The following is a 25,333-nucleotide window of genomic DNA, read 5'->3' on the forward strand; positions in this document are numbered from 1 at the left end:
CAGATGGTAAAAAAGAAAAAAGTACTCCCTGCAACACAGGAGACCCGGCTTCAATCCCTGGGTCTGGAAGATCCCCGAGAGAAGGGAATGGCTACCTACTCCAGTATTCTTGCCTGGAAAATTCCAAGGACAGAGGAGCCTGGCAGGCTACAGTACATGGGGTTGCAAGAGAGTCAGACACGACTTAGCAACTGACACTCACAACCCAATGCTACTACTGAGAGTCGACTTTGGGCATCTCAAGTCCTCAACCAGGGGAAGGAAAAACCCAGGTTTAATTTCCAGCCAAGGTGCCAGAAACAGTTTATTGACTTTAAAACAAAAAATGAGAAGAAACATGTGCCAAGCCCCAGGTGTCCTTTGAATAAGCAATTGGAGCTTTATGGTACTGGAGGAGCTACCAAATCAGGACACTCACCACAGGCAGGCTCACATTAAGGATGCTTCTGTATGCATCTGCATCCCTGATACCCACAAGCATCTGGAGGGCAGGGACTGAATTATTCATCTCTGACACCTTCACAGGAGGGCTGAACAGAGCCCTGTTCTTGACTGCAGGGGCTGATTGTAGACATATGTCCTTCTGGTCTACCCACCATCTCTCAGCTTCATGTAGCAGCACCAAGTTTGCCTTTGGGAAACCACCTCACTCTCCACATTTAATCTATAAAATTAAGAGTGACCCTATTTCCAGCTCCAGAGCTGGTAATGTGACCTTGACCTGGTCAATCTCAGCAGTCTACCTGGCACTGTGCCTGGATTGGGGATGTTCACAGGACTCAAGCTAGGTGGATCACGGCCAGTCCTCGGCAAGGATGGTTGGAAAACAACAACTCTCTTTCCACAGGGTTGTGAAACCATGAGGTTACAAATCTGGGCCTGCCAGCACCATTTGGTACCTCATGAGAAGAGCCTGCCTAAGATTGAAGTCACTAGAGAAGAAAACAGCGTCAATAGACAGAGAGAAATGAATTCAATTTGATAATAGTCAAGCCCCAAATTCAGTTGCTCTGAAGCTCAATTTCCTGGACTTTTTCAGTTAAGTGAACTATACATCTCATTTTTTGAGTTAGGTATTAACCCTTTAAAATCGAGAGGATCCTAACAAAAATAGGCTTTAAACTCCTATAGAATCAAATGGCAACCACATTTGGAATGTGTTTCTTCTACAATTGCTCTGTTGGGTTTCCATCCAAACCAGGAAGCCTCCCTTGACTCCGTGACCCTGCTCCTGGTGAGCCCAGTTACAGCGTGGTCCGTCTGAGGATGGGGTGGTAGAAGAGGGTGGGGCTACAGACTGTGAACACATGGCACGCCCCCTACATTTTATGAAAGCACATCGTGTTGCATGGGTGTCCTTCCATCTCCACAGCCATCAGCTTACTTTAGTCTGTCACCTCCCACCTGAGCTACATTCACAGCTTCTGGGTGACTCTCCCCGCTGCAAACTTGTTCTCTCCACTCTATCATAGTCACAGGAGTGACCCTAAAGCTTAGCTCATTGAATGTCCCCGCTTACAGTTAACCAACTGCTTCCATTGAATCAGAGTAAATTTGGACCTTTTTACCCCAACACTCAAAGACCAGAAGGATCTAGCCCCTGTCTATCCATCAAACTGCATTTCTGGCCACTCTCTGGCCACTCTCTCCATCATGCACATGGTTTACGTTTTAGGCCTTCAAACCTCTCAATCTATTTGTCGACTACTGGCCTTTGACCTTCCTGGGACTGCCCCTTGGGGTGCCCTTCTCCCAGCCTACGTGACCAACCTCAGAGGTGTTGCTCCTCTGTTCTAGCCTCTCTGGATGAATCACTAGTTCCATGACCTTCCATGTGCCACGCTCCATGCTGTGCCTTCTGTTCTTCCCTCTTAGCTGCCTGGGAATCTCCCAGCCTCCCTGTGCCCCAGTCACCCTACATATAGGTGGCTTTCCAGCTGGTCTCCACTGACAACCTGGTAGGACTGATATTCTCTCATCTTCATTCCTTCAGCTCACTGTGTGTGTAAGTATGAAACCATGGCATGTGGTAATGCAGTCATTTGTTTATAGCTCTGAAGCCTCTACCAGACCACAAGTTTATCAAGGGCTGGGGCAATCTCTTATTCTTTTTGGTAGAACCTGGGTTTTAAATATCACCAACAATGTTGTAAGTACTCAGTGAATGTGTGTTAAATGAAAGGAAGGAATGACTGTTTGCTGAGTAAATTAACCAAGTGCTCTTGGAGAGAGTTACCTAGCATCCATGGCTGCAATTTCATTATCTATAAAATGAATGTTTGTGCCAATAGTTCTCGATCATGGCTGCATCCCAGAGCAATGCATGAAGTGAAGTGTTAGTCGCTGTCACGTCCGACTCTTTGTGACCGCATGGACTGTAACCCTCCAGGGTCCCTTGTCCATGGGAGTCTCCAGGCAAGAATACTGGAGTGAGCTGCCATTCCCTTCTCCAGGGGATCTTCCCAATCCAGGGATCGAACCTGGGTCTCACACATTGGCAGGCAGATTCTTTACCACTGTACCACCTGGGAGGTCCACGGGTAAAGATCTCAAAAATTCAGGTTCTTGATCCTACCTCCAGGAAATCTCATTCATTTATTCATTCATTTGTCTGGTGTATATTATTGAGGAATAACAACTCACCAGACCTTGCTACAGGCATAGGAGACCCAGTTGTGAATGAGCCAGGCCAGCGTCTTGCCCTCATGGAACTTCTATTGCTCATATTATTAATAGATCATATTTATTGAGGCCGTGTGACACTCCAGCATTGAAGTAATGGCTTTGAATACATTAACCTATGGAGTTTCTACCTCAGCCCCTGGAGACAGGACTCTTGTTTATCCCTGAGGAACAGAGAGCTTCACTTGGCAGATTCAGGCCTAGACCCCACTCTGTGCCTTATCACTGCATTCACTCCTCAGGTAGCCTGTGACCTAGGTGTCATTACCCCATTTCATAGATGAGGAAACAGAGAGGCTCCGGGACACACCCAAAGCCATGCAGGAGTCAGTGGTAGATAGAGCCAGAGCTTGAACCAGGACTGCCTGACTCCAAGGAAAACGCAAACTTTTAATTCCCAACCTTTAAGCCTTCAGCAACAGTACAGATCTCTCGATACTGTCCATTCCAGAAAAGCTCAGACAAAATTACATTATAGGCTGATGGCAGTCATTCAAGAGCGCCCTGCTCATGGAGACCTCTAAGAGTGAGTGCCACGGCTTAATCTTTCCATCTTATCAGAATCAAACTGAAATCTCCTCAGCAACACAATAGCAAAAGCCTTCACACAGGATTTCACACATTGCAAACAGCTTTCCTATGAAATATCTGATTTCACTCTTCACAGTCACCTGGTGAAAGAGATACTGACCTTGGCATGAACGATATTCAAAATATTTACGACCTGTTACATCAAGGGCGCCAACTGATTTGAACTGACCCTGGCCTTGTGCACCCAATGTGGACATAGCAGGGCTTTTGTGGCGGCACGGCAGAGACTGGAGGGATGTGCCAACAAGCAAAAGAGTGCCACCAATTGCTGGCAACACAGGAAGCTAGGAGAGAAGCATGGACAGATTCTCCTCTAGAGTCTTCAGGATCATGTCCTTGCCATATAGGAATCCCCCTCTTTTCAAAAGTTTGTTTCATCAGGGCTGGTGCACTGGGAAGACCCAGAGGGATGGGATGGAGAGGGAGCTGGGAGAGGGGATCGGGATGGGGAACACATGTAAATCCATGGTTGATTCATGTCAATGTATGGCAAAAAATCACTACAATATTGTAAAGTAATTAGCCTCCAACTAATAAAAATAAATGGAAAAAAAAAACAACAGAGTGCAGAGCACAGAAGATCAACCAGAAAACACACACACACACAAAACAAAAGTTCGTTTCACACTTCTCTTTCATGAAAAAGCTACATTAGCACCTGTCTTCTCCAATGTAAAGAAATTTGAAGAGGGTTTTCACTTTCACGAAAAAAAACAGGAAAATCGAAAATAGCATTGAGGCTTTATGTTGTGGTGAGGGGTGATAGAGGCAGCGCACCCCAACAGCAAGACTGGCGCCGCCAAGCTCCTTCCCAGAGAACCACGCTCAGCTTCTCAGCATGAGCCGCCGTAGCTTTGAACTGGGCTTGATCTCAATTTATCTTGTGCGTTTTTGTGCAAGATGTGCCCTAAGGTAATTCCTTCCTTGCTGTATGCCATTTCAGCTCAGGAATGGTTTCCCAGGAACACTCTACTTTCGGATAGCAGGGGAAACCTGTACGTTGATTTCAGATGCCGTTGCCATCAGAACCGTGAGAGTAAAATGAGTTTCTGCTGATTTAAGCCACCAAGTTCGTTCCAGCAGCCCCAGCATGCTCATAAGGAGTCCCAAACCCTTCCTGCCATGTCTAGCTCCAAAGTCACCAAAAGGTCTGGCTTCAGGCAGCACGGGGAACTGAGAACCCTCCCTAGGTCCACTCCGGCAGTACCACAGCCACCGTCTCTCGATTATTAATTGTTATTAACTTGCTCAGTTAATGTCCGGCTAATGATCTTTCTGGAGCACTTTAAGACCAGGATATGGCTTTTCTAAAGATGTCATGAGTGCTGTGAGCAGCTCTTCACAATGCAGAAGGCACTCCAGTTCTGAAACTCATAGGCTGAAGGGCAATTGCGGGCGCAAATGAGTCGCATGGCCATAATCAGCACACTTCTTACAGCAAAGTCAGGCTGTCTTTCTGTGGGGAGACTGAGAGGCTGGCTCCCCGCTCTGGCTTCTGCTTGCACATTATTAACGTGTAATGAAGAGCAGGTTCTGCTTTATTGATCTCAGACCAGAGCTACATGCGATGCTGCCTAAGAAAAGCCCCAAAGGATTTTATTTGATTTTTGCACACAACAATGAGCTCCCTCACCAAATTAACTGCTGGACTGATGGGGGTTTCACCTTGAGATTGTTGACATGGCAGCAAAACAGGAATGTCTATATTTGCTCACACTTGCTCAGATATACATCCCTGCTGTTTGCACCCTGTCAAAAGAGGCCCTGGGAAATATCAGGCCACACTGAGGAAGAGGGAAATGCAGCCCAGAAGAGATTAGGACCACGAGAGGACACATGTACAGCACGAAGTGGCGATGACAGGGGTCTGTCTTTGTAAAATGACAGCTTACCATCTCAGGCAGCCCCACCCCCTTTCTTCTCTTCTGCTCTCAGAACATTCTTTGTTAGAAAATTCCCAACCTAAGAACCCCAGAAGTGTCCTTTCTCGCTTGGTCATGTCATAATTCTACCGGAGGCCTTTTACGGAATGTTTGGTGACAGGAAAGCCGTGTACTGGCTGCTACATGATGCTGAAAACTCAAGAGCCAGCCTCTCCCCAGCCTGTGAGTGGCTCAGTTTTTTGGCTCAGCCTGAAGTCAGATAAGGAAATGGCCTTCCAGAAAAGGTCAGATAAGATCACAAGACGCAGAGCAGCAGGCCTGCCTGGCATAGTCTGCACAAACTGTCAGACAGGGCCTGGCTTCCTTAAGTGCCCCAGAGGCTTGGGGTTCAACCTTGCTGATCATCTTTCTCTCCAGCCAACCCCTGCTGTGTCCATGCACTGAAATCGCACACATGAAACCCATTTAGGAAAGAATTCCCTCCTGGGTTCAGGCATGTCCTTTGGCTCCTGCCTTTAGGAGAACTGGTTCTTCCAAACCTTGGAAGAACATCTTATGACATAGCAAAACTGACAGCGCATCCAGAGTCCATTTGTCAAGAGGAAGGTGATGAGAATCCTCCACGTGACCCTTACAGAGAAAAAGAGAGAGACTCAGATCCAAGTTGGGGCTAAGACGGTCCCAGGTTCTAATGGATTCCTCTCTACTAATTGCCTGTGTAGCATGTCTGTTAAATTGAGATAAGGCTTAAATGGGGCCCAAAGAAGATTCAGGAGGGAGTCACAAAAATGATTAAAATGTTGTAAAATTAGGGCTTATGGATGGAGGATTTGGGGCTTATTTATCCAGAAAAGAGAAAGCTGAGGAGGGACATATAAAGATGTCATACTAGATTAATTATGTAAATAAGCAGACACCCAGTTGGCCTGGAACTCAACCATTTGGCAGGGAGAGTGGGTATTGAAGCGGGAGTTACTAGTAGTTTTCAAAATCATAAGTTGCCTGCACAGATTTCTGAGGGGTTGGTTGTTGCTGGGTAATATAAGTTATGGATATTCCAGGTTCATTTTAAAGAGCTGAGACACCACCCACTAAAAACTGTCTCCAGCTAAGCGAGTGATGAAGGCAGGATTTTTTGGTTCATCACCACAAGCGGAGACCTTGCAGGGGTTCCTTGCATGATGACAGACTCCAGGACTCAGGCCTTCTTCAATTCCCCACCCAGGGTCAGGAGTTGGGAGGGGCAGTTGGAGGAGACAGGGTTCTGCCATCCAGATAGGAAGATGCTGGAAAGAAGATCCCCTCAGGATGATGAGCTGAGCTTGGACAGGGGCAGGAGAGGTGTCCCCTCACTCAGAAGAGTCATAACTTGCTGCCCTCTGAGTCTACCTCCTGACTACACTGCGGCCAGTCGTCCTTTTGTTCAATAGGACATTGAGCACCAAGGACCACCTGGTCCTCCCTGAACCCTGGGCTCTGAGTCTGGACACAGAGATGAGGAAGAAGGTTGTAATTGTGCAAAAAAAAAAAAAAAAGAAAGAAAAAGAAGGGCATGATTTGAATACTAATGACACTAACAATCATCACAAAAACATTTACTGAGCACCTACTTGGCTCTAGGCCCTCAAACCAGCAATACCAATACACGGTTCCATTTAATTCTTGGAAAAGCCCTATTGAAACAGGAGGGAAGGGGGCAGGGTACAACTTTTAAAGAAAATGAAATAGCCTCAAAGGATACGACAAAAACTGGTTAGAACTGAGTCAGACTAAGATGGCATGAGAATCGCCTTCCAGGGGACTATTGCATGCTCATCATAATGCATCAGCTGATTGACACACCCACGGGTGCCATGACAGTCCCAAGGCCAACCATGAAGGGCCAAAAAGCAGGTAGTGGCCGGATATCTGGAAATCTCCGCCCCTTCCCTGAAAGAGTTGGGATAGTCCTCCCACTCATTAGCCTATGAAATTACTCCACCCATGAAAACTAACCACCCCCTGCACTCTGGGGCCTCTCGCCTTCTGAGATGGCCCACACTCTGTCTGCCAAGTGTGTTTCTCCCGGGGCCGCTCTCACCTTTTGAGACCCCGTTCTGTCTATGGAGTTTGTCTCTCTCTAAATAAACCCACGCCCCAGACTGTACAGAACTCAGAAGCTCTCTTACTCTCCTTCCGTCACAAGGACTAATGTACATTCTTCAAACCAGGCTCAATGTGCATCATGCCACAGAGGGCAGAGCTTCTTAGCCACTAATGTGTACAGATTATCTGTAGAGCAGGTTTAAAATGCAAATCCTTGCCCCCTTCCCCACCCAGGAACCCCGCTTTGACTGGCCTTGGCCAGGCCAGAGAATCCATGTTTATTCAGAATCCCAGGGAATTCTAATGTGGGTGATACAGGGATCCCAAAATGAGAGGAAATCCCTTAGACTTGCTATTCTCTCCCCTGACTCCTTTTTCTTGCCAAGCAGCCTTTACTTCCACTACACACACACACACACACACACACACACAGCTCCCCAGAATTACTCAGTAAGCATTAACTAAGTAACCAGGTGGCAGGATTATAAAGATGGCTGCCCTCGTGGAGACAGAGAATAGCAGAGGAAATAAGATGAGTAGACACTTGATCTCATGAAGCTGAATATGAAGGTAGCCCCCTGGGAGGGGCAAAGCCCTAGGAAAGTTCACAAGACAAACTAATGATGGTTGACAGCTGGAACTATTGACTGGGAAAAAATGACAACCTACAAGTTGAGAATTATGTTTTATTTGGTGGACTTTCTGAGGACTTCAAGCCCAGGAGGCAGCCTCTGAGACCACCTTGAGGGATGGCTAGGAATTCGTAAGGGAGGAGCCAGGATACATAGGAGTTTTACAACAAAGACCAGGGAGTCAGAGCATCAAAAGATTACTGTTAATTAAAAAAACAGAAAAATTAATGAATTTAGCACTTTTCTATGTATGGGTAGCTGCAAGAGTGTGGACTCATTGAAATCATTCCTTTGATATTCACCTTCGCTATCTAGGGCCAGCATCCTGTTATTCCCCATCCTGCTTCCCCTCAGGGAGTGCCTTCTGGGGTGACTGCAATGGCTGGGGGCTTGATGGTGGGCATCCTGTTTGTTCTCATCCTGCGTTCCCTCAGGCTCACCACTGGGGACAACTGTGGAGGTTTGATATGGCTTCCCAGGTGGTACAGTGATCAAGAACTCACCTGCCAATGGAGGAGATGCAAGAGACTCCGATTCAATCCCTGGGTCAGGAAGATGCCCTGGAGGAGGATATGGCAACCTTCTCCAGTATTCTTGCCTGGGAAATCCCATGGACAGAGCAGCCTGGAGGCCTACAGTCCATGGGGTCTCAGAGAGTAGGACATGACTGAGCACACACACACACACACACACAGTGGTGGCTTGATGGCTGCTATATCCTTTGTTTACTGATTTGGCAGGCAACATTTTTCATTCATAGAAGCCAGGAAGACTTCCAGGAGGTGAGCAGACAGAATAGATGGTGCTCATGGGAGGCACCCCAAGCAAAGCTATGGAAGCAACCAAGAATCTGAGGTGGAGGAGGAATTAAACATTGATGCAGGTGGAGGTGTGGATCACTGCTCAATGGTGTGCTTTAAGGCTGAACTTTAACATCAGTCACTGAGAAAGTTACATAGAAAACACATGATGGGCAAAGCTCAAGGCAGTGAGTTTCAAGTCCATCATAGCTGGCCTGGTGTGAGATAATAAGGCTATTTACATAGGTTACCAGGCAGGATAAGTTAGGATGGAAAAGAACAAGCAAGGTGCTCATATTAAGCTTTCCTTTCATTTACATATAAGTAGTATCAATGGTAATAACAAATCACTGAAGTGAGTCCCAGAAGGGAGTACTCATGTATAATTTTGTTAAGGCACATGTTTAAAAGCAATAAAATACAACACATTCTGTAATTTAGACTTTCTCTAAATTACACCAGCCTTTAACTAATGAGTAAAAATTAATGAAGATTGACCATTATGATACAGGAAAGGTTATTATCTTCATCAAGGTCGTGCTACCTAAAGGCATGACACTGTAGAAGAACATTCAGTAAAGGAAAGGTTGCTGGATATTGTTATGTTTATTTAAAAAGGTATAGTAAAGTCAGATAAAATAATCTGACAGTATCTGTTCTCCTGTGTCCTCTGGGAGAAGTCTGGAGAGGAGGAAGGCAAGAGAGCAGAATGGTTAGTGCTGAGATTCCTGATTGAGGCTACCTGGGTTCAAGTCCAACCTCTACTGCCTAAAAGCTGTGTAATGTCAGCCAGTGATTACATATTTATGAACATCATTTCCTCAACTGTAAAATGGGATTCATAAGAGCTCCTAACTCAGAGCACTGCTGTGTGGACCAAATAAGTTAATGTCTTTGAGGTACTGGCCACAAAGTAGGAACTCGTTAAGCGTTATCTATCATCACTATCACCATGGGGATTTCCCAAGGCCCAAACCTGAGACCAACTTTCCGTGTTTTATCAATAGCAACAAATAGTGGGAAGAGCCCTAGTCAAGACGTGGTCTACTAGCAGACTACACACAGTACTGGATCCTAGTCCTGGCTTTACCACAGGTGAGGTGGGTGACCCAAGGAGAACACCCTTGATATCTTTGAACCTCCATTTCCTTGTCTGTACAATGAGAAGGCAGGTCTCCATTGGAATTCTAAATGCTTTTTTTCTTTATAGAAAAGCCCTACACATTTTATCGAGCAGAATCTCCTCTTGAACCCTAGTATCTAAGAGAGATTAAAGCATGATTACCCCAGTTGATGTTTGCTCCCAAGGCCAGGGTCCCACCTGCTTTCTTCTATCCCTCTCGCACCCTCCCCATTTAAGGGCTCGAATCCCCTTCTCAACACTAGGCCTCTATAGAACACGTTTAAAAACTACAGGAATAGGGTCCTACAAGATCTTTAGGGATTCTAAAACTTTATCCTCATGGAATGAGATGATCAGAGGCTGTCCAAAGGGCAAGATGAAATAAAATCTGTGATAAACCCTGAAGATCTCTTTATAAATTGTGTGCCCTTCCTGGCCATAATTAGAAACTCCAGAGTGCAGTCACTTCCTTGCTACCCTTTCATGTCGATTCCTGTTAGGAGCCTGGAGAGGGAAGTGGAGAATGCCAGGAGGTGTTTAGATACAATGCAGTGCAGATGATGCACTCAGACCTTCAGCTGCAGCATAACATAACATCAGAACACTGAAGCTGGACAGGAAGGTAAGATGACTAGCTTCTTCCTTGACCTCGTTTATGCACCAGCTTTGTTTTTGTAATGTTGGACGTAGATGGAAAGCAGGTGACAGCTTATAAGATACACTAAATTAAATTGTTCCTTTATGCACAACTAAAATGGGATTCTTTAGTACTGAAAAGCATATATCTAAATCTTTATATATGTATATGAATATATAAATAATATTATGGTATAAAATCTCTATATCTCTATCAAATACTAACATGTTTAGTATATGTAAAGTATATCTCTCTTATTAACCTATGGATTGATAATCCTTTAAGTCTTTCTCAGTCTATCCTAACCCATACATCACCAAGCTCAGAAGACAGTGCTGACTTAGGGATACCCCTTCAGGAGTTATCCAACCTCACAGTCTTATCAGGAGCCTCTTTGGTTAAAGAGAACTTCTGTTTTCTTGGGCAGTTCTATCTATTATGCCTTTCTTCACTGACCTGAAATCTGTCTGCCCATGGTTTCTATCTCTTCTCTCTCAGCAATGCATAGCAAAATGACCATCCTTGCCTTGTGGCCACACTGGGCTGGTGTTGTTCAGAGCCTTGGGGGCAGGACCTCTACCCTGGGACATCTGAAAGGCAGGACCTCAGCTCTAGGACACCTGGAGAGAAGAGCCTCAACCAAAGAGGATCAATTCAAGCCTTAGGGTCTAAAGTAATTCTCCCCATTGGACTTTGATCTTTCTGGGACCCTTGGACTCATCATTCATGCCTTCCTTCTTTCCTTTCTCTCCTTTTTGGAATGGGAATGTCTATCCTATGTCTTTCACCACCATTGTATTTTGAAAACATACAGTTTGTGGGATTTCACAGGTTCTGAACTGAAGAGGAATTTGTCTCAGGGGAGTGATACCTTGAGTCTCACCCATATCTGATTTCTATGATATTTAAATAAAAGTTTGGACTTTTTACTTTTCAGTTGATGCTGGAAGGAGATAAGATTTTTGGGAACTCTTGGGGAGAAATGAATGTGCTCTTGTCATTTCCTTGTATTTATTTACTCTTTGCCCCCAAACAGCTTGGCAGTGCCCATACACCACTGTGCCTTCTGATGGGTCAGTGACTGTATTGTACCAGTTGTTCAAATGTTGACTACCATGTCTGTGCCTATCTATTTCCTACAAATGTTTTTAGAACTTTGTTAATGTTTATAGAACTCCTTATCTGCCATCTCTACAAAAGCCATCAGCTGGCCTTGTATATATACCTCATTAGAGATGGCTTTTGTTCAGTTAATGGAAAAAAAAAATCGAGCATGGAATTGGTGTTAATTAGTTAAGCTGGATACAACTAAATCAACTACTTGACTAAATTGTACCTCTGAGTTTATGCTTTAGGAAGCAAAACAACTACCTGTAACAAAAGCTATTTTCCCGCTTTCCAGGGGATGACACACACTTCAGGCCTCCAATCTGAGGTTTCTGCAACACTCCATGAGATAAGTGTTTTTTTCCTATTTAATAAAAGAGAACTCACTAAATGTAGAATCAAATGCAAATTTTTAACTTAGGAGTGAAGGGTGAAATTAAATAGCTAGGAAAAAAAAAGATTTGCTTTGGAAAATGTAGTCAGCACATGTATCTAACTCACTGAAAACATTAAAAAAATTAAAATAACCCCTATTCTTCCAAACACTATCCTGAATTGCAAATCCGTGCCACCACATTGCAGCATTTGCCACCCGCTTCCTGCCCCCCCCAACGAAGTGCTCCATCTCTTCACCTTTCCCCTCCTGGTTCACTGCTGGGCAGTCACAGGCTCCTGCTCCAGGGCTCACTGGCTGGCTCCTTCTTAGTGTTCCATGACCATACAGCTCCCTCCAAAGACACTCCCTATGTGTCTCTCGAATCCTTCAGAACACTTACTAGGGTTGCTCCTATCTTGTGAGCTGTTTCTTTCTTTATTACCCATTCTCCTATCACGTTATTAGGATCTGCCTTATTCATCCGTATACCTCCAGTGCCTCAAATGGTGCCTGGTGTATAATAGTGTTGAATAAATGTTTGTAGAAGAAGGAGGGAGGGAGAGAGGGAAGGAAGGAGAGGAAGAGGGGAAGATAAAGGAAGGATGGCAGAAAGAGAGGCAAGGAGAGAGGGAGGGTAACATGAGTATGAACTTGATACCTGATCTGTATTTAAGGCTGCAGCCACTAAACCCATTAAATAATACACCAGATGACCAAAATCTGTTGAAAGCCATCTACACTTTCCTAGTGCAATCAGAATCCACTCGGGAGAGAAAGGGTGATAATTTGCAAAATCATAAACAAAACAAAAAGCACAACAAGTACATCTTCTCTCCAGAATTATATAAGGCCGACATAAACAGAGCTCTTAATCCTCTTAGACCATAATCAATTTTTTTTTAAGTTTAAAATTTGAAAACCAGAAGACCAAGTCTGAATGACATATTTGCAAGGAAGAAGCCAACATGCGTCATGAAATAAGTCCCTACCAAATTCAAAAAAATAAATAAATAAAGGGGAGGAAAATTTATTAATTTTTTGAATGAGTTTTGGGATCACCAGCCCAGTGAAACTTCCACTGCTGAAATGAGCCTGACTCTTTTGATTCAGATGGGGACGCTGGGAAGCCGAGCTAATTTCCAGAAACCTGCATGGCTTCGCACATGTACCACTAGAGGCGATTGTATGGCTCTGCTAATGAGACATTGTATTAGCATACTGAATTCTAATTGTTACATTTCTGAACATCCCCTTGCTGGAGAGAAGGAGGGAGAAAATAAAATCTTAAGTAAAAATACTCGGGACATCTCACCTGTTCAATGGGGCCCCCAGCAGTGCAGTTGCATCCTGCTCTCTCGTGCTGAAATGTATCTGTCAAATTCATCAGGAAATAATGGCCCAGAAGAACCTGTTTACCTGGATCCTCCCACTTTTGTGGCAGGCAAGATTGTTACTATCTCTGGCTTTATTTTTGATAAATTGCAGGTTTTAGCACAGGTATATGGTGGGTCTCACCGAGGCCCACCAGGAAAGAAAGAGGAAACCTTTCATTTGCCTGTTCAGCCAGAAATAAACTGTCATTCATCCTCCTTAAGATCCTGCAAGGCAACACCTCATCCAGCACATCTCCATCCTTCTCCCTGGTCTGCACTGGGTATTTTCCAATATCCCATGCTTCTTGTTGCTCACTCACTCAGTCACATCTGACTCTTTGTGACGCTATGGACTGCGGCATGCCAGGCTTCCCTGTCCTTCACAATCTCCCAGAGTTTGCTCAAACTCATCCATTGAATTGGTAATACCATCCTGTGCTTGATTTAACTGTTGAAAAGTTAATAAACTTGGATTAAGTTGCTATTTATGCTATGAACCCTGTGAGGACAGTTCAGACACTATCTCATTAACTTTGCACAAGCCATGATACAGATATTATTCTAGACATTTAGCAGATCAGGAAACTAAGGCCTCAAGGAGGTTAAGCAAATTCAGTCAACTCAGCACAAAGCCTACTACAGAGCCAGTACTATCTAATCCAGATTCTTGGCTCTTGACAGCTGAGTCCTGGCTTCCTCCTCTGGGATTCTTTCCTTGATCCCTCAGGCTGAGACAAGGAACCCAGGTGTGGCTGACTCTGCGGTGATTGCTCTTAAACAATTCTGCTCAGCACTTGCCCTGGGACAGCACTAACGAGAAGGCACTGGAGTTACTGATTCACTTCTCTCTCTCTCTTAATTAGATTTTGAGGTCTTTGGGTATAAAGAATGGGCCTTAGATATCTCTGTAGCCCCAGCACTTAGTCACTAGCAGTGTGGAATGAATGAATGACAGAATGAAAGAGTGCTACACAAAACGTTGAAGTAACACTTAGATCAAATGGAACAATGCTATGGCAGAGTTAACAGGCAGGATAGCCAGAGCAGTCCCCATGGACACAGCCTTAATATTTCATCCAGTAACATGATAATTCAAATTTGAATTCAGCAATACAGATGCCCTAGTTTGTCTGTTCCAACCACACTAGAGGTATGGTGTCCCCCAGAGCCTGCTATGGCCTGAGGGCTGCTTCCACAGGGCTAAGAGACCCCCCACCCTGCCCCTTTATTTGTCTGTAACTCGCAGTTTTGGGGTTTAGGAACATTGAAGCCACAACACCCGCCTTTTTCAAAGGCTCTTTTTTTTTTCAGCTGCAGCAGTGTAATGGGTTTTTTATTTGATGCTGTTGTAAAGGAGGGGCTAGGGATGAAGGAGAAAGGGGGAAAACAGAATGCCTTGAAAATAGAAATTGGAAAAGATAAAAGCAAAGCTGAATACAGAGGCAGCCATAAAATGGATGCCTCAGGGATCTGTGAAGCTCTTGGTACTGGACAAGATTGCATTCTGAGCCAGGGTCACACTAATGGGGCTCTCTCCAACTGATGTCCTCCCCAAAAACACAGACTGCTGTAAACACCCCCTGTAAACACCACTGATGTCCATCATCTGCATCCAGGCACAGAGAGGAAGGGGTAGGCAGAAAGCAAAATCTTCGAGCTGGGGTTTGAGCAGAGCAAAGCAAAGGCCATTTTCTTACTGTTTACAAAATGATTTTTATGACTTTTCTCCTTGTCTCAGGCAGCAAACCCTCAGACTGAGTTGTCCTGTGCAAGTGGCCTCTTTAGCAGGAAGCAGGGATTTGAGATCAGAGGTGACACCAGGATAGGATACGGCATGATCGGTCTCACTCCCGGTGTGGGTACTGATCCTCCAGGGGTCTCAGACAGCGTGGAACCCTCCCAGGGATGTACCTCCAGAGGGGTGAGGGAGCTGGGGTAGTTGTCCTCCAGTCCTACTTATCCCAAGTCAAGGGCTGCTCCTGGGTTCTGAGTTCCCCAGCAACGCGCCCTGCCTTGCATGTGGGCTGAGGGTGCCCCTGCAGCCACAGCGAGGGCTCATCTCGGGTCTGCAGCGAGAAGCTGCCAGAAGGGATGATGAGTGAGGCATGAACGTGAGTGGGGCACTCACAGGAAGTGTGGTGATCTTGAATTATACATATTCTTTACGATAGCCTGTGTGTGTGTGTATGTGTGTGTGTGTGCATTTACTGTCTGTCTGTATGTAGACATATGCATGCATATACAACATATAAGCATATATATCTGAGTGGATAAGTGTTTATGTGAGTGGAAGGAAACCAAAAAAAATGTAAGTAATGGTTACCTTTGCACGTGTAACAGCACTCATTAATTGACGCCATAAACATTATGTGCAAACCACATGATTCTAGGAGTGGAGATACACCGTGACCAAACTCAATGAGGTCTTTAACCACACAGGGCTTACATTACAGTCCAGAGAGACAGAAACACACAAATCAACATAGAGGATACTTTTTTTTTTATCAGAATAACTGGTGTAAAAAACACTGAGAAGCAAGAGAAAGTCTCAGTGTAAAACTGAAGTTCTTGCTAAGAATGTGGCTCATAAAAAACCAGGCAGGAAAGGGGCCTGAGGTAGAGAAAAATAGCACACACAATGGCACTAAGATAGGAAGAAGTTTCTTATCATCTTTATACTTTAATATTTGTAAATTTTCTGCAATGCTTATACATGGTTAAAATTGGAGGGGAAAATGCAATTATTTTAAAATATTCTTCGAGTGAAAGAAAAATCCAAATGAAGACTTATTGATTCTTAGAAATTTGACTGATACAACATTCCAAAATTGGTCATCTGCTGGGAATCAGAAAACCTCCATTAACTTCTCTTAATGGATAGCAAGTTCCGAATCAATCAATAAGTATTTATGGAGCTCATACTGTGTAAAAGGCACTGCGCTTGGGCCCTGGGGAGCACTAAGATGAGCAGGACGGTGACCCACTGTCATGCTGTCATGTCTAGGAGGGGAGGCTGGGATTGTAGGAAATTTCATGATTAGATTCATTGTGGTAAAAACCATAAGCAAATACAGATAATATGCCCTGAGACTAATCCAGGCAGGGGCAAGTTTAGGAAGGCTTTCTAAGGTGTAAGACATTTGAATTGGGCTTCTAGAGTGAGTGAGCTTGCCATGGCCACAGAGGGTGGTGCTTGGACAAGGGCAGGCAGAGGAAGACTGCAGCAGACAGTGGGGAATGAGTCATTCACAGTGACCCAGAATATCCATTACTTAGTATTCAGAAACAAGACCAGGTTGATGGAATGGCATGACAGAACACCTTGAGTGCCAATGAACAATGATCATTAGCTAAACGGTTTGCCAACCACTTGTCCATTTACAGGCTCCTGCTAAGAATGCTCTAGTTTCGTGGAGTTACCCCTGCCCATGCAACCAAAGACCACATGATTGGTTAAAGCTGATAATCCTTCATCTCTGGCTTCAGAAGAGGATAAGTGACTAAGGTCTGGTCAGTAAGAGTATCCCATCCCCTTGTTCATGGCAACTGGTTGAATGATGAGCAGGTGACCTAATGAGAGAGAATTCCAGCAAAGATGTGAATTGAGTGTGTTGGAATAAGAGAAGTCTTCTCTCTGCTGGAGCTTCTGAGGAGCTGGACTGTACATCTGAGTCTGCTGCTGGACACCATGCCATCACCATGGTGAGAGAGACTTTGTCAGAGTAGAGCTGACAAAGAAGAAAGTACTGAGAAAGCAAATAAGACACTTTCCTAATGGCAGTTTTTAATGAACTGCCAGGATGAAAATTAACGCAGCGGTAGGTTTCCCAACTGTGGAACCCAATAAACCTCCTTTCTTTCCCTCTTGAGGTAGTTGGGGTAGATTTCTGTCCTTTGCAACCAAAAGCACTAATTAGTATACCACACTAAATCATGCTCACACAAAGGCTCAGTCTTGAATATTCACAGCAGCTTTAACCATGAAAGCCAAAAACTGAAGACGATCCAAATGTCCACCAACACGTGAATGGATGAACAAAATGTGGTATATTCATAAAAATAGTGTTCAATAACAGAAAGGAATAGACTACTTATACATGCAACAATAGAGATGAATCTTAAAGACATTATGCTAAATACAGTCAGACATAAAGTAATGTATGATTCTACATAAACAAAGTTCTAGAAAAATGAATCTAATCCATAGTGACAGAAAGCCAACCACAATTGTCTGAGACCAGGGACATGTGTGACGACCGTCTGGGAAGGGGCACAAGGGACTTTTTAGGGTGGATGGGGAAAAAGATAATGACAAAGGGACCATGTGGTCTAAGAAAATAGGACTTTGAACTGGGGCAATGACCATGAGAATAAAAAGAAGATGTGAATTTGAAAAATATTTCAGAGGTAGAGTCAACAGGATTTGGCAAATAATAGATGGAAGGAAGAGGAAGAAATTAAAAAAAAAATTACTCAGAACTTTCTAACTTTGGAGGCTGAAGGGGTGTTAATACTATTAGCTGGAGTGAGAAAAAAAACAGGAAGAGGAAGTGACTCCTGGTAAAGATAATGGGTTCACTTTCAGCCACGTGGAGCTGAAGCCGCTCACAGGACAGCAGGCTAGAGATGTCCAGTATGGGTGGGAGGTAATACTTGCAGTGCTCAGTGAAGGGAAAAAATAAAAAGATGAACCACATCACCTCTCTCTGTAGCTGAAGATACCAGATTAGTGTTCCAAATAGTAATCATTGTGAATGATCACTGAATACAGAGAAAACAAGGCTGGTATATTCGGACTCATACCAGAAAGCAATTAAAATGTATTCTGTCAGCAATGCCATCAGTGAAATCGTGCATGCGGCCAAAGAGGAGAGTAAGACCCACAACAGGATGTTCTAACAGCTGCTTTCTCTAGCAGCTTTCAGAATTCTAGGACAGGGCTTGATGTCTCAGAATCTGGGAAATAATTAAGCTTAACTCCCAATCTTAACTTCTTAATTTCTAGGGATATATATATATATATATATAAAATTATGTAATATATATATATTACATAATTACTGGCTCTGAATTTTTATGATAATATCTTCCTTAAAATACTGAGGTTTGATTTGACTGCTTGAACAAATAAATTATCACCCATTTACACACTAGCTTATTGGGGAGTGTTCTTCCAGGATGCTCCCCTGTCTCGGACTGTTGGTGACATTTCATTGTGATAACGATTCTCAAAGTTTTTCTTACACAATATTATCTCACCAGATGTTCGGGAAACAAAAGGGTTCCATGGTCAAGAAGATTTAGAAACTACTGCACACTCCAAAAACCCTTTCTAGACTATTGAGGATACACATTCACATAATGAAAGCTCTAAGAAGAAAAAAAGAAAAAAAATATTTAATTTTGTTTAACCTAGGGGTCCCAAATTATTTAGCCATATGTATCTTTGATTCCACACACTTTTAAGCATATGGAGGAACTAAAATTTATAAAGTATACTTTGGATAAACCTACAAAAGTCTTCCACAAGCCATATCTCTAAATTAAGCCAACTTCTAGAGTAAGTCGATCTTAGTCAATTTAGAATAACTGAGCAAAGCTTTCTGTTTGACAACTTGTAGGTAAGTGCCCAGGCAATGAATTAGCTGATTCATTTTATTTCCCTTTTTTCAGAAAGCTGTTGAGGCACTGAATTAGTACCACCTACATGAGTCTGCACAAACTGTATTGTTTCCTGCTCGTGAACACTTGATCGGACCTTCCTCTTCCCACAGCCAAATGATACTTGTCATAGACAAAAGAGAAGATCTTCTGTTGTATTTGTTATATGACATTTTTTAGGAGTAGGAAAAGGAAAGACATTAAAAGCTATATTCGTGTATTAAGTGTAAAGATGCAAAATATATATACTGATTACATTTTGGGTTAAGAAACTGCCGTAACCACTATGAAGGCTTGGTTTAAACATGGTCCCTTAAATATAATTTCTAACAGATTCCTAGCAGAGAAGAAGCCTCTTTGGAAAGCAGAGGTGAGAAATTCATCCAAAGCAATCACGCTAATGAAGGGAAATTTGGAACTGAGACCTGGGGAACAGCTGCGTCACCCACTGCACCCGTGAAATCGGCCGCATCTCAGCCTGAGTGGGGGTTCACAAGATGAGATGGCTTCCCCTCCTCCTGGGCAGCATGTGCACTCGGGAGGGTGGGCACATCACTCTCCTCCTGCTAGGAGTCCTCCTAGAAGCTCAGCCGACCTAACTGACTTGAGAACAAAGAAATCTCTGGGCATGAATGGGAGCAGTCTTGTAGCCCACTTTCCTTGTGCATTTCTCTGGTGAAGTGAGCTAAGAGCATTCTGACTTTGTTGCTATGGCCTGAATGAACAAGTCTGTTTTTACACATTTTTTTTTTTGCCATCAAAACCAAAAAAGGTGCAGAAACTGACTGGATTTGAAAGATGACCTCCATGTTGCCAAATCAAAGACTTAGTGACAATCAAAATTTCTTATCTTTGCAAAGCAAGAGTGTTCTCACTATTTTTAACTTTTGAACATAATTAAGGTTTACTTTTTGTTTAACTTGCTTAGTTTGTTTTTTTCTGAATTTTTAAAAAGTAGCTCTTATTTTCTATATCTGAAAAATCTAGAGTGAGTGACACTTGTTTTTAGAAAAGATTGTTTTTTATACTCTGATGTGAAAGTGAATAGAATCAATCTAAAATGCAACACAATAGCCTGTATGCAGCATCTGTTTATAAATGTTTATCTCATTTCTTTTCCAACTGGGGAGTAGCCCATAGATTTCTTCAGAGTTTCAGAAGGGTCTATGATCCCCAAAAGATTAATAGTCACAAATCCAGGGGTTTCCCCTTGTCAATCCCATCTGTTTCACAAAGAGTTGATGTCACCTGTATTTTAGGTTTGAGAGAGAAAACAGCAAACCTCGAAGAAGCACAGACAGGACTAGTGTTGTGGAAAGAATTGACGAATGTGTGTAGATAAAGAATATATTTGGCAGGCTTGTAGATTTGGGACATTTATCTGCAAGACTGCTTTGAATGGGTCATGGTTGGTTTAAGCCTGTGTTTAATGTCACTCAGTCTTTTGTATATAATCTGTTAAAAATTAAATGTACTCTCTCATAAGTCCAAAAGCTATCTAGCTCAGTTCTGTCAGGGTGCAGTGCATAGCACTGTGCCCTCATGTCAAGATCTCCGGTTGTTCCAACTCTATGATGAATCAATCAATGACCTAACAGTCAGGCTTCTTGCAAGAATTCAGATAGAGGTTTTGACCATAAGTCATCAAAACAGCTTCCTATCCCTCCTATCCCTATCAAATAGGGATAGGATATCCTATCCAATATCATTTTGATATCCTATCAAAATGAGTATTATTAGGCTTGGATAGCCCCGAACAAAGGACTCCTGACCCAACTAGACAGTCAGATTTCCTCTTTCTGGTTTCTAACTCCTTTGGTAGCAGGACATACAAGAGCCAAGTGAGGGACAAAAGATGACATTTCTCCTCTTTAGCCCTGGAACCATACAATAATCCTGTCATGAGTGGTAGAGATATGAAGACAGGTTGAAGGGAGAGGAAATGATGAAAAGTGGAGTTAAAGACAATTTATTAAACCCCTCTGGGCACCCAAATGCTGAGTAGGAGCCAAGGATTAGACACAGACAAACCGATACTTGTTATCAGTAATTAAGATTGTATTTTAAGGAATACAGAACTATCCGAAGAACAACATACTGGGGACAACATTGGGATACAGTAAACATCCAATATATAGACAGATTAAAGAGATGTGCTAACAACTGAGAAAGGCTAGAGGAGGAGGAATGGGAATGATGGCTCATATGACACCACTAGCCCCTCTTGAGCCCATGCCATACCACCAGCTGATGCCAGAACCTCTTCCTGTGAAGCCTAGATGCAGCTCCACCACCTTCTCCACACACACACTGGGCAGTCACCACCACTCAGTCCGACCTGGCTTGTGAGACAAAGCCTGTCTGCCTAAACGTATCAGTTCAGGGGATGCTGAAACACTCAACGGTCATTCCAAAAAGCACTGAGGATGTTGGGATATTATACAGGCTACAGGAAAGTGAACACTGCCAACACACATTTAGGAAGGGGTAGAATTTTTATGATGAACAAATAGAAGGAAGATATAGCTCTAATGCCTCAGCAGCAAAGAAGGAGGACGAGTATATCAAAGACCTCAGCAAGACCAAGGCACCGGCTGTCTGGATAATCTGTAACTGATGACATGGCTGGTTTGGTATAGACTGGTGAGGAAATGCTTGCTCTTTAACTGGGGGGTGGGGGGAGGGGGAGTCTCTGGGAGGACACAGCAAAATGAAACTAACAAGACTGGTACTCACTCAGCATGGGTCTAACCAGCTCAGGCTTGGTTTCCTAAAGTTCAATCATTCTGGGAAGCTAAAGCATGTGGCTTTAGCTTGGGAATCTCCCAGCCCTCTCCCAAATCTGGCTTTGCTTCCTGTGCTTCTAACAGCTGAGCAGCAGACACCACCACCCATCCAACAGGTCAAGCCAGAAATCGGTAAGTTATCCTGAATGCTCATTTCTCCTGCGCTTTTTAAATTCATCACTGTATCATGTGGATTTTACCTCCTGAGGAACTCAAAATGCCTTCTGCATTGCTCCACACTGCAGCCATGCTAGGTCAAGCCTTCACCACATCCTACCTGCATATTGCAACAGCCACAGCCCACATCCAAGCTGGTCATCTCCAGCCCATTCCCTACCTCCAGGCAGAGAGCTCTCTGTAAAATGTGAATTCCTTTTCTCATAGAGTCACTTCCCTGCTTACACTTTGTGTCTTCCCCATTTCCCCAGGCATTTGGAACATGCAACAAAGTTCAGAGTCCCCCAAAAGGGTCTGGATTCTGCCTGCTGGGGCCTCCTTAAGGCTCCTGTCCACTGAGCTGCTTCCAGTTTCAAAAACACTTCACATCTCCTTCTGCCACCAGGACTCTGCACATGCTGTTTGCTCTGCCTTGGAATACTTAACCCCGCCACCACCTCCAGTCTCCACATACCTCTTCCACACATACGTGTACTCATGCATGTCCCTTTCAAATCTTAGTTCAAGTCACTTCATCAGAGAATGCTCCCTTCCTGGTTATCAGTTATCAGCATCTATTATGCTCACTGAGAATACCCACGACCTGTCCTTTATCAGAACTTCTCCTTTCGGTACAGCATACAGCTGTAGCCCCTGTGTGCACAGGAGTAATGGCATCCTCCTTCCTGCTTCCTGCCCATATAAACCCTCAAAAAGCATTTTTTAATGACTGAGTGAGTGAATCATACTAGAGGTTCACTCATTCATCAGACCCTTATTTAAATTTGGAACTCTACCAGAGAAGGAAAATATTTGGAGAATGTGAGGCATGGCAGTGGGAAAATTCAAAAAAGTACTAAGTGTTAAGAGGTTTGGGGAGATGGTTTGGGGTCTGGCAAAGAGGAGAGGGGAGCTTCAGTTTAATAGCCTTAGTAAAATCATAATATAAATAAATTTGAGATAAAACAGGCTCCTTCTCATGCCTACAAGCTATTGATTCAGCTAAAAAGCAATTACCCAAGAAGAACATGAGAATATGAATATTGTCTCTCACACGGACATAGGAAAAAGTGCTGTATATTGCAATGATAGTGAGCAGTCTATAAAAAAAACTTGGGGTGGTGAAATACCAAAGTCTGCCTGCCACATTTTATTATAAGTTGCTCAAATAACTCTGTTCGATCTCATTTGCTTGGAGCCAAACACTATTTTTTATTGTAAGTTGGAAGGATGAGACATTTTCTATAAAAGTAGCCGTAACTGGTAGTTGTCACGTAAACTTTTCTACATAAATAGCTCTATGGGCTTGTGAATAAATTAACTGGGGGGAAGCATTTTGCGCACCTACTAAGTGCCAGGCACTGAATCTTTATGATTATATTATATATGTATATGATTTACTTTTAACCAGATGTGGAAACTGAGAGTTGAAGTTTTGTTTGTTTTTTAATTACTTGCTCAGGGCCATATACGTGATAAATAAATGACAGCATTTTAATCTAGGTCGTCACTGTACCTTGGTGTATCCCATGAAATCATGAATGAGGAGTTTGAACCAGGAAATGAATAAGATTATCCAGGGATGACAGAATCAACAAGTTCACTGGAATTTTACTGGAAGCTTTACGACTGTGGATCAATAACACAAAACAAATGTCTTTTCCTACTCCTGCCCCTCCATGAAATATGCCTCCAGTGGCAGTAACTCAAATAAATATTGGAATGTAATTATACTTCACCACATGGCAGGGTGCAAAGCAGCATCATTAATGAATTATTGATAGCACAGATCTTTTTTGACGTGGGCCCGTGCACTGCTGTGTTTATAGAGTTGTCTACTTGGAGATTCTTGCAGAGTGCTGGGGGCTAGAAGATGGATGTTGGGGGAGGATGCTACATGTTCAAAGCTTGTCTGCACTTACCTGGGACAGGCAGTGCTTGTCCTGAGACAAAGGATGTTGCTCTCAGCAAAGGGGTGGACTGGAATTCCTACACACCTGCATAATCATGTACAAGGATTCTGTAGGTACCCAGATAATACCCAAACCTAGATTTTCATGTGTTTATTAGTCATCTCTTGCTGTGTAACAAATTGCCACAAACTTAGAGGCTTAAAACAATGCACATGTATTATATACCATGTATGTGATAGCTGGTTCCTCTGCTCCAGAGTCTCTCCTGCAGCCGTAATTAAGGGACACACCAGGTCTGGGGTCTCATTTGAAAGTTCGTGACATGACTGCAGGTAGATTCAGTTCCTTCTGGGCTGCTGAACTGAGATTCCCCATTTGTAGTTGACCGTTGGAAGAAGGCCAGCCTGAGCTCCATTATAATCTGGGCCTCCCGAACACGTGCTAATCGCTCAGTCGTGTCCAACTCTTTGCGACCCCATGGACGGTAGCCCGCCAGGCTCCTCTGTCCATGGGATTCTCCAGGCAAGAATACTGGAGTGGGCTGCCATGACCTCCTCCAGGGGATCTTCCTGACCCAGAAATCGAACCCCTGTCTCCTGTATCTCCTGTACTGGCAGCGGGATTCTTTACCACTGTGCCACCTGGGAAGCCCCTCCCCTCACCACCCCGAAACAGCAACTTGCTTTATCAAAGGCAGTAAAGGAAAGAGTGTGCTAGCAAGATAGAAGTCAGAACTTCTTGTAATCCTATCACAGAAGTGAGTTCCCTAGAGGTGGGGGTGTTCTACTACCCAGAAGCAGGTTCCTCAAGGAGAAATTACACATAAGGCTCTGAATACCAGGAGGCAGGACCACTGAGGCCACCTTGGCAATTGCCTATCGTTGCACTAAATATAACGCCTAGGCAAACTGCTTCCCAGCTACTGAGCACTGTCCAGTTCTGCCATGCGTGTGGCTTTAGGGGCACTCGGAATTCAGATTCCATCTGCAGGGATCCTCCTCCATCCCTCCTCTGGCTGCTAGGGACCACACTGCCATGTCATCAGTGTTCTGAGATGAGGTGGTAAGGGGGCAAAGGAATGCCAGGTCTGATGTAAATTGTTGATGCAGTTTACCTAATTTCAGTCTCATAACAACACCTTGAGGTAAGTGTTATCTCCATTTTGCAAAGGAGAAATCTAAGCCTTCGCGTGTTTCCTGCCGTTACTGGGGAGATGGAGGGGATCACACATGAGTTCAGCTCAGTCCTCTTTAATCACATCAATGCCTTCATTCCACCTCCTGAGGGCATCCAAAAAAAAAAAAAAAAATGGATCTGCGCCATCTGCTCCCACCCTCCATCATTGTGCCCTCCTGGACTAGCCGCCTGCCTCCATGTTTGACCCTCTGTACTATTTTCCCATGCTGCTACAGCAAATCACTGCAATCTCAAAGCAATGCAAATTCATTCTCCCGCAGTTCTGGCTCTCCGAAGTCCAAGTGAGTCTTTCAGAGCCAAGATCAAGGGATTGGCAAGGCTGGTTCCTTCT

The 25,333-nt window shown here is 43.8% G+C and overlaps 1 protein-coding gene across 2 annotated transcripts in view; it reads right to left on the reverse strand.

The window, feature by feature from the left end:
- Positions 1 to 25,333, reverse strand: part of CDH13 (cadherin 13) — a 980,233-nt gene that overhangs the window by 896,757 nt on the left and 58,143 nt on the right. The window contains exon 4 of one of the 2 annotated variants that reach the window (XM_043435590.1): positions 780 to 805. The exons of the other annotated variant lie outside the window; for it this stretch is intronic. Coding sequence (XP_043291525.1) covers positions 780 to 805 — 26 coding nt within the window. The remainder of the gene's footprint in view (positions 1 to 779; positions 806 to 25,333) is intronic. 2 annotated transcript variants of the gene reach the window in all.

Source organism: Cervus canadensis, chromosome 18, assembly GCF_019320065.1.
Source record: "Cervus canadensis isolate Bull #8, Minnesota chromosome 18, ASM1932006v1, whole genome shotgun sequence".
Lineage (NCBI taxonomy): Eukaryota > Metazoa > Chordata > Mammalia > Artiodactyla > Cervidae > Cervus > Cervus canadensis.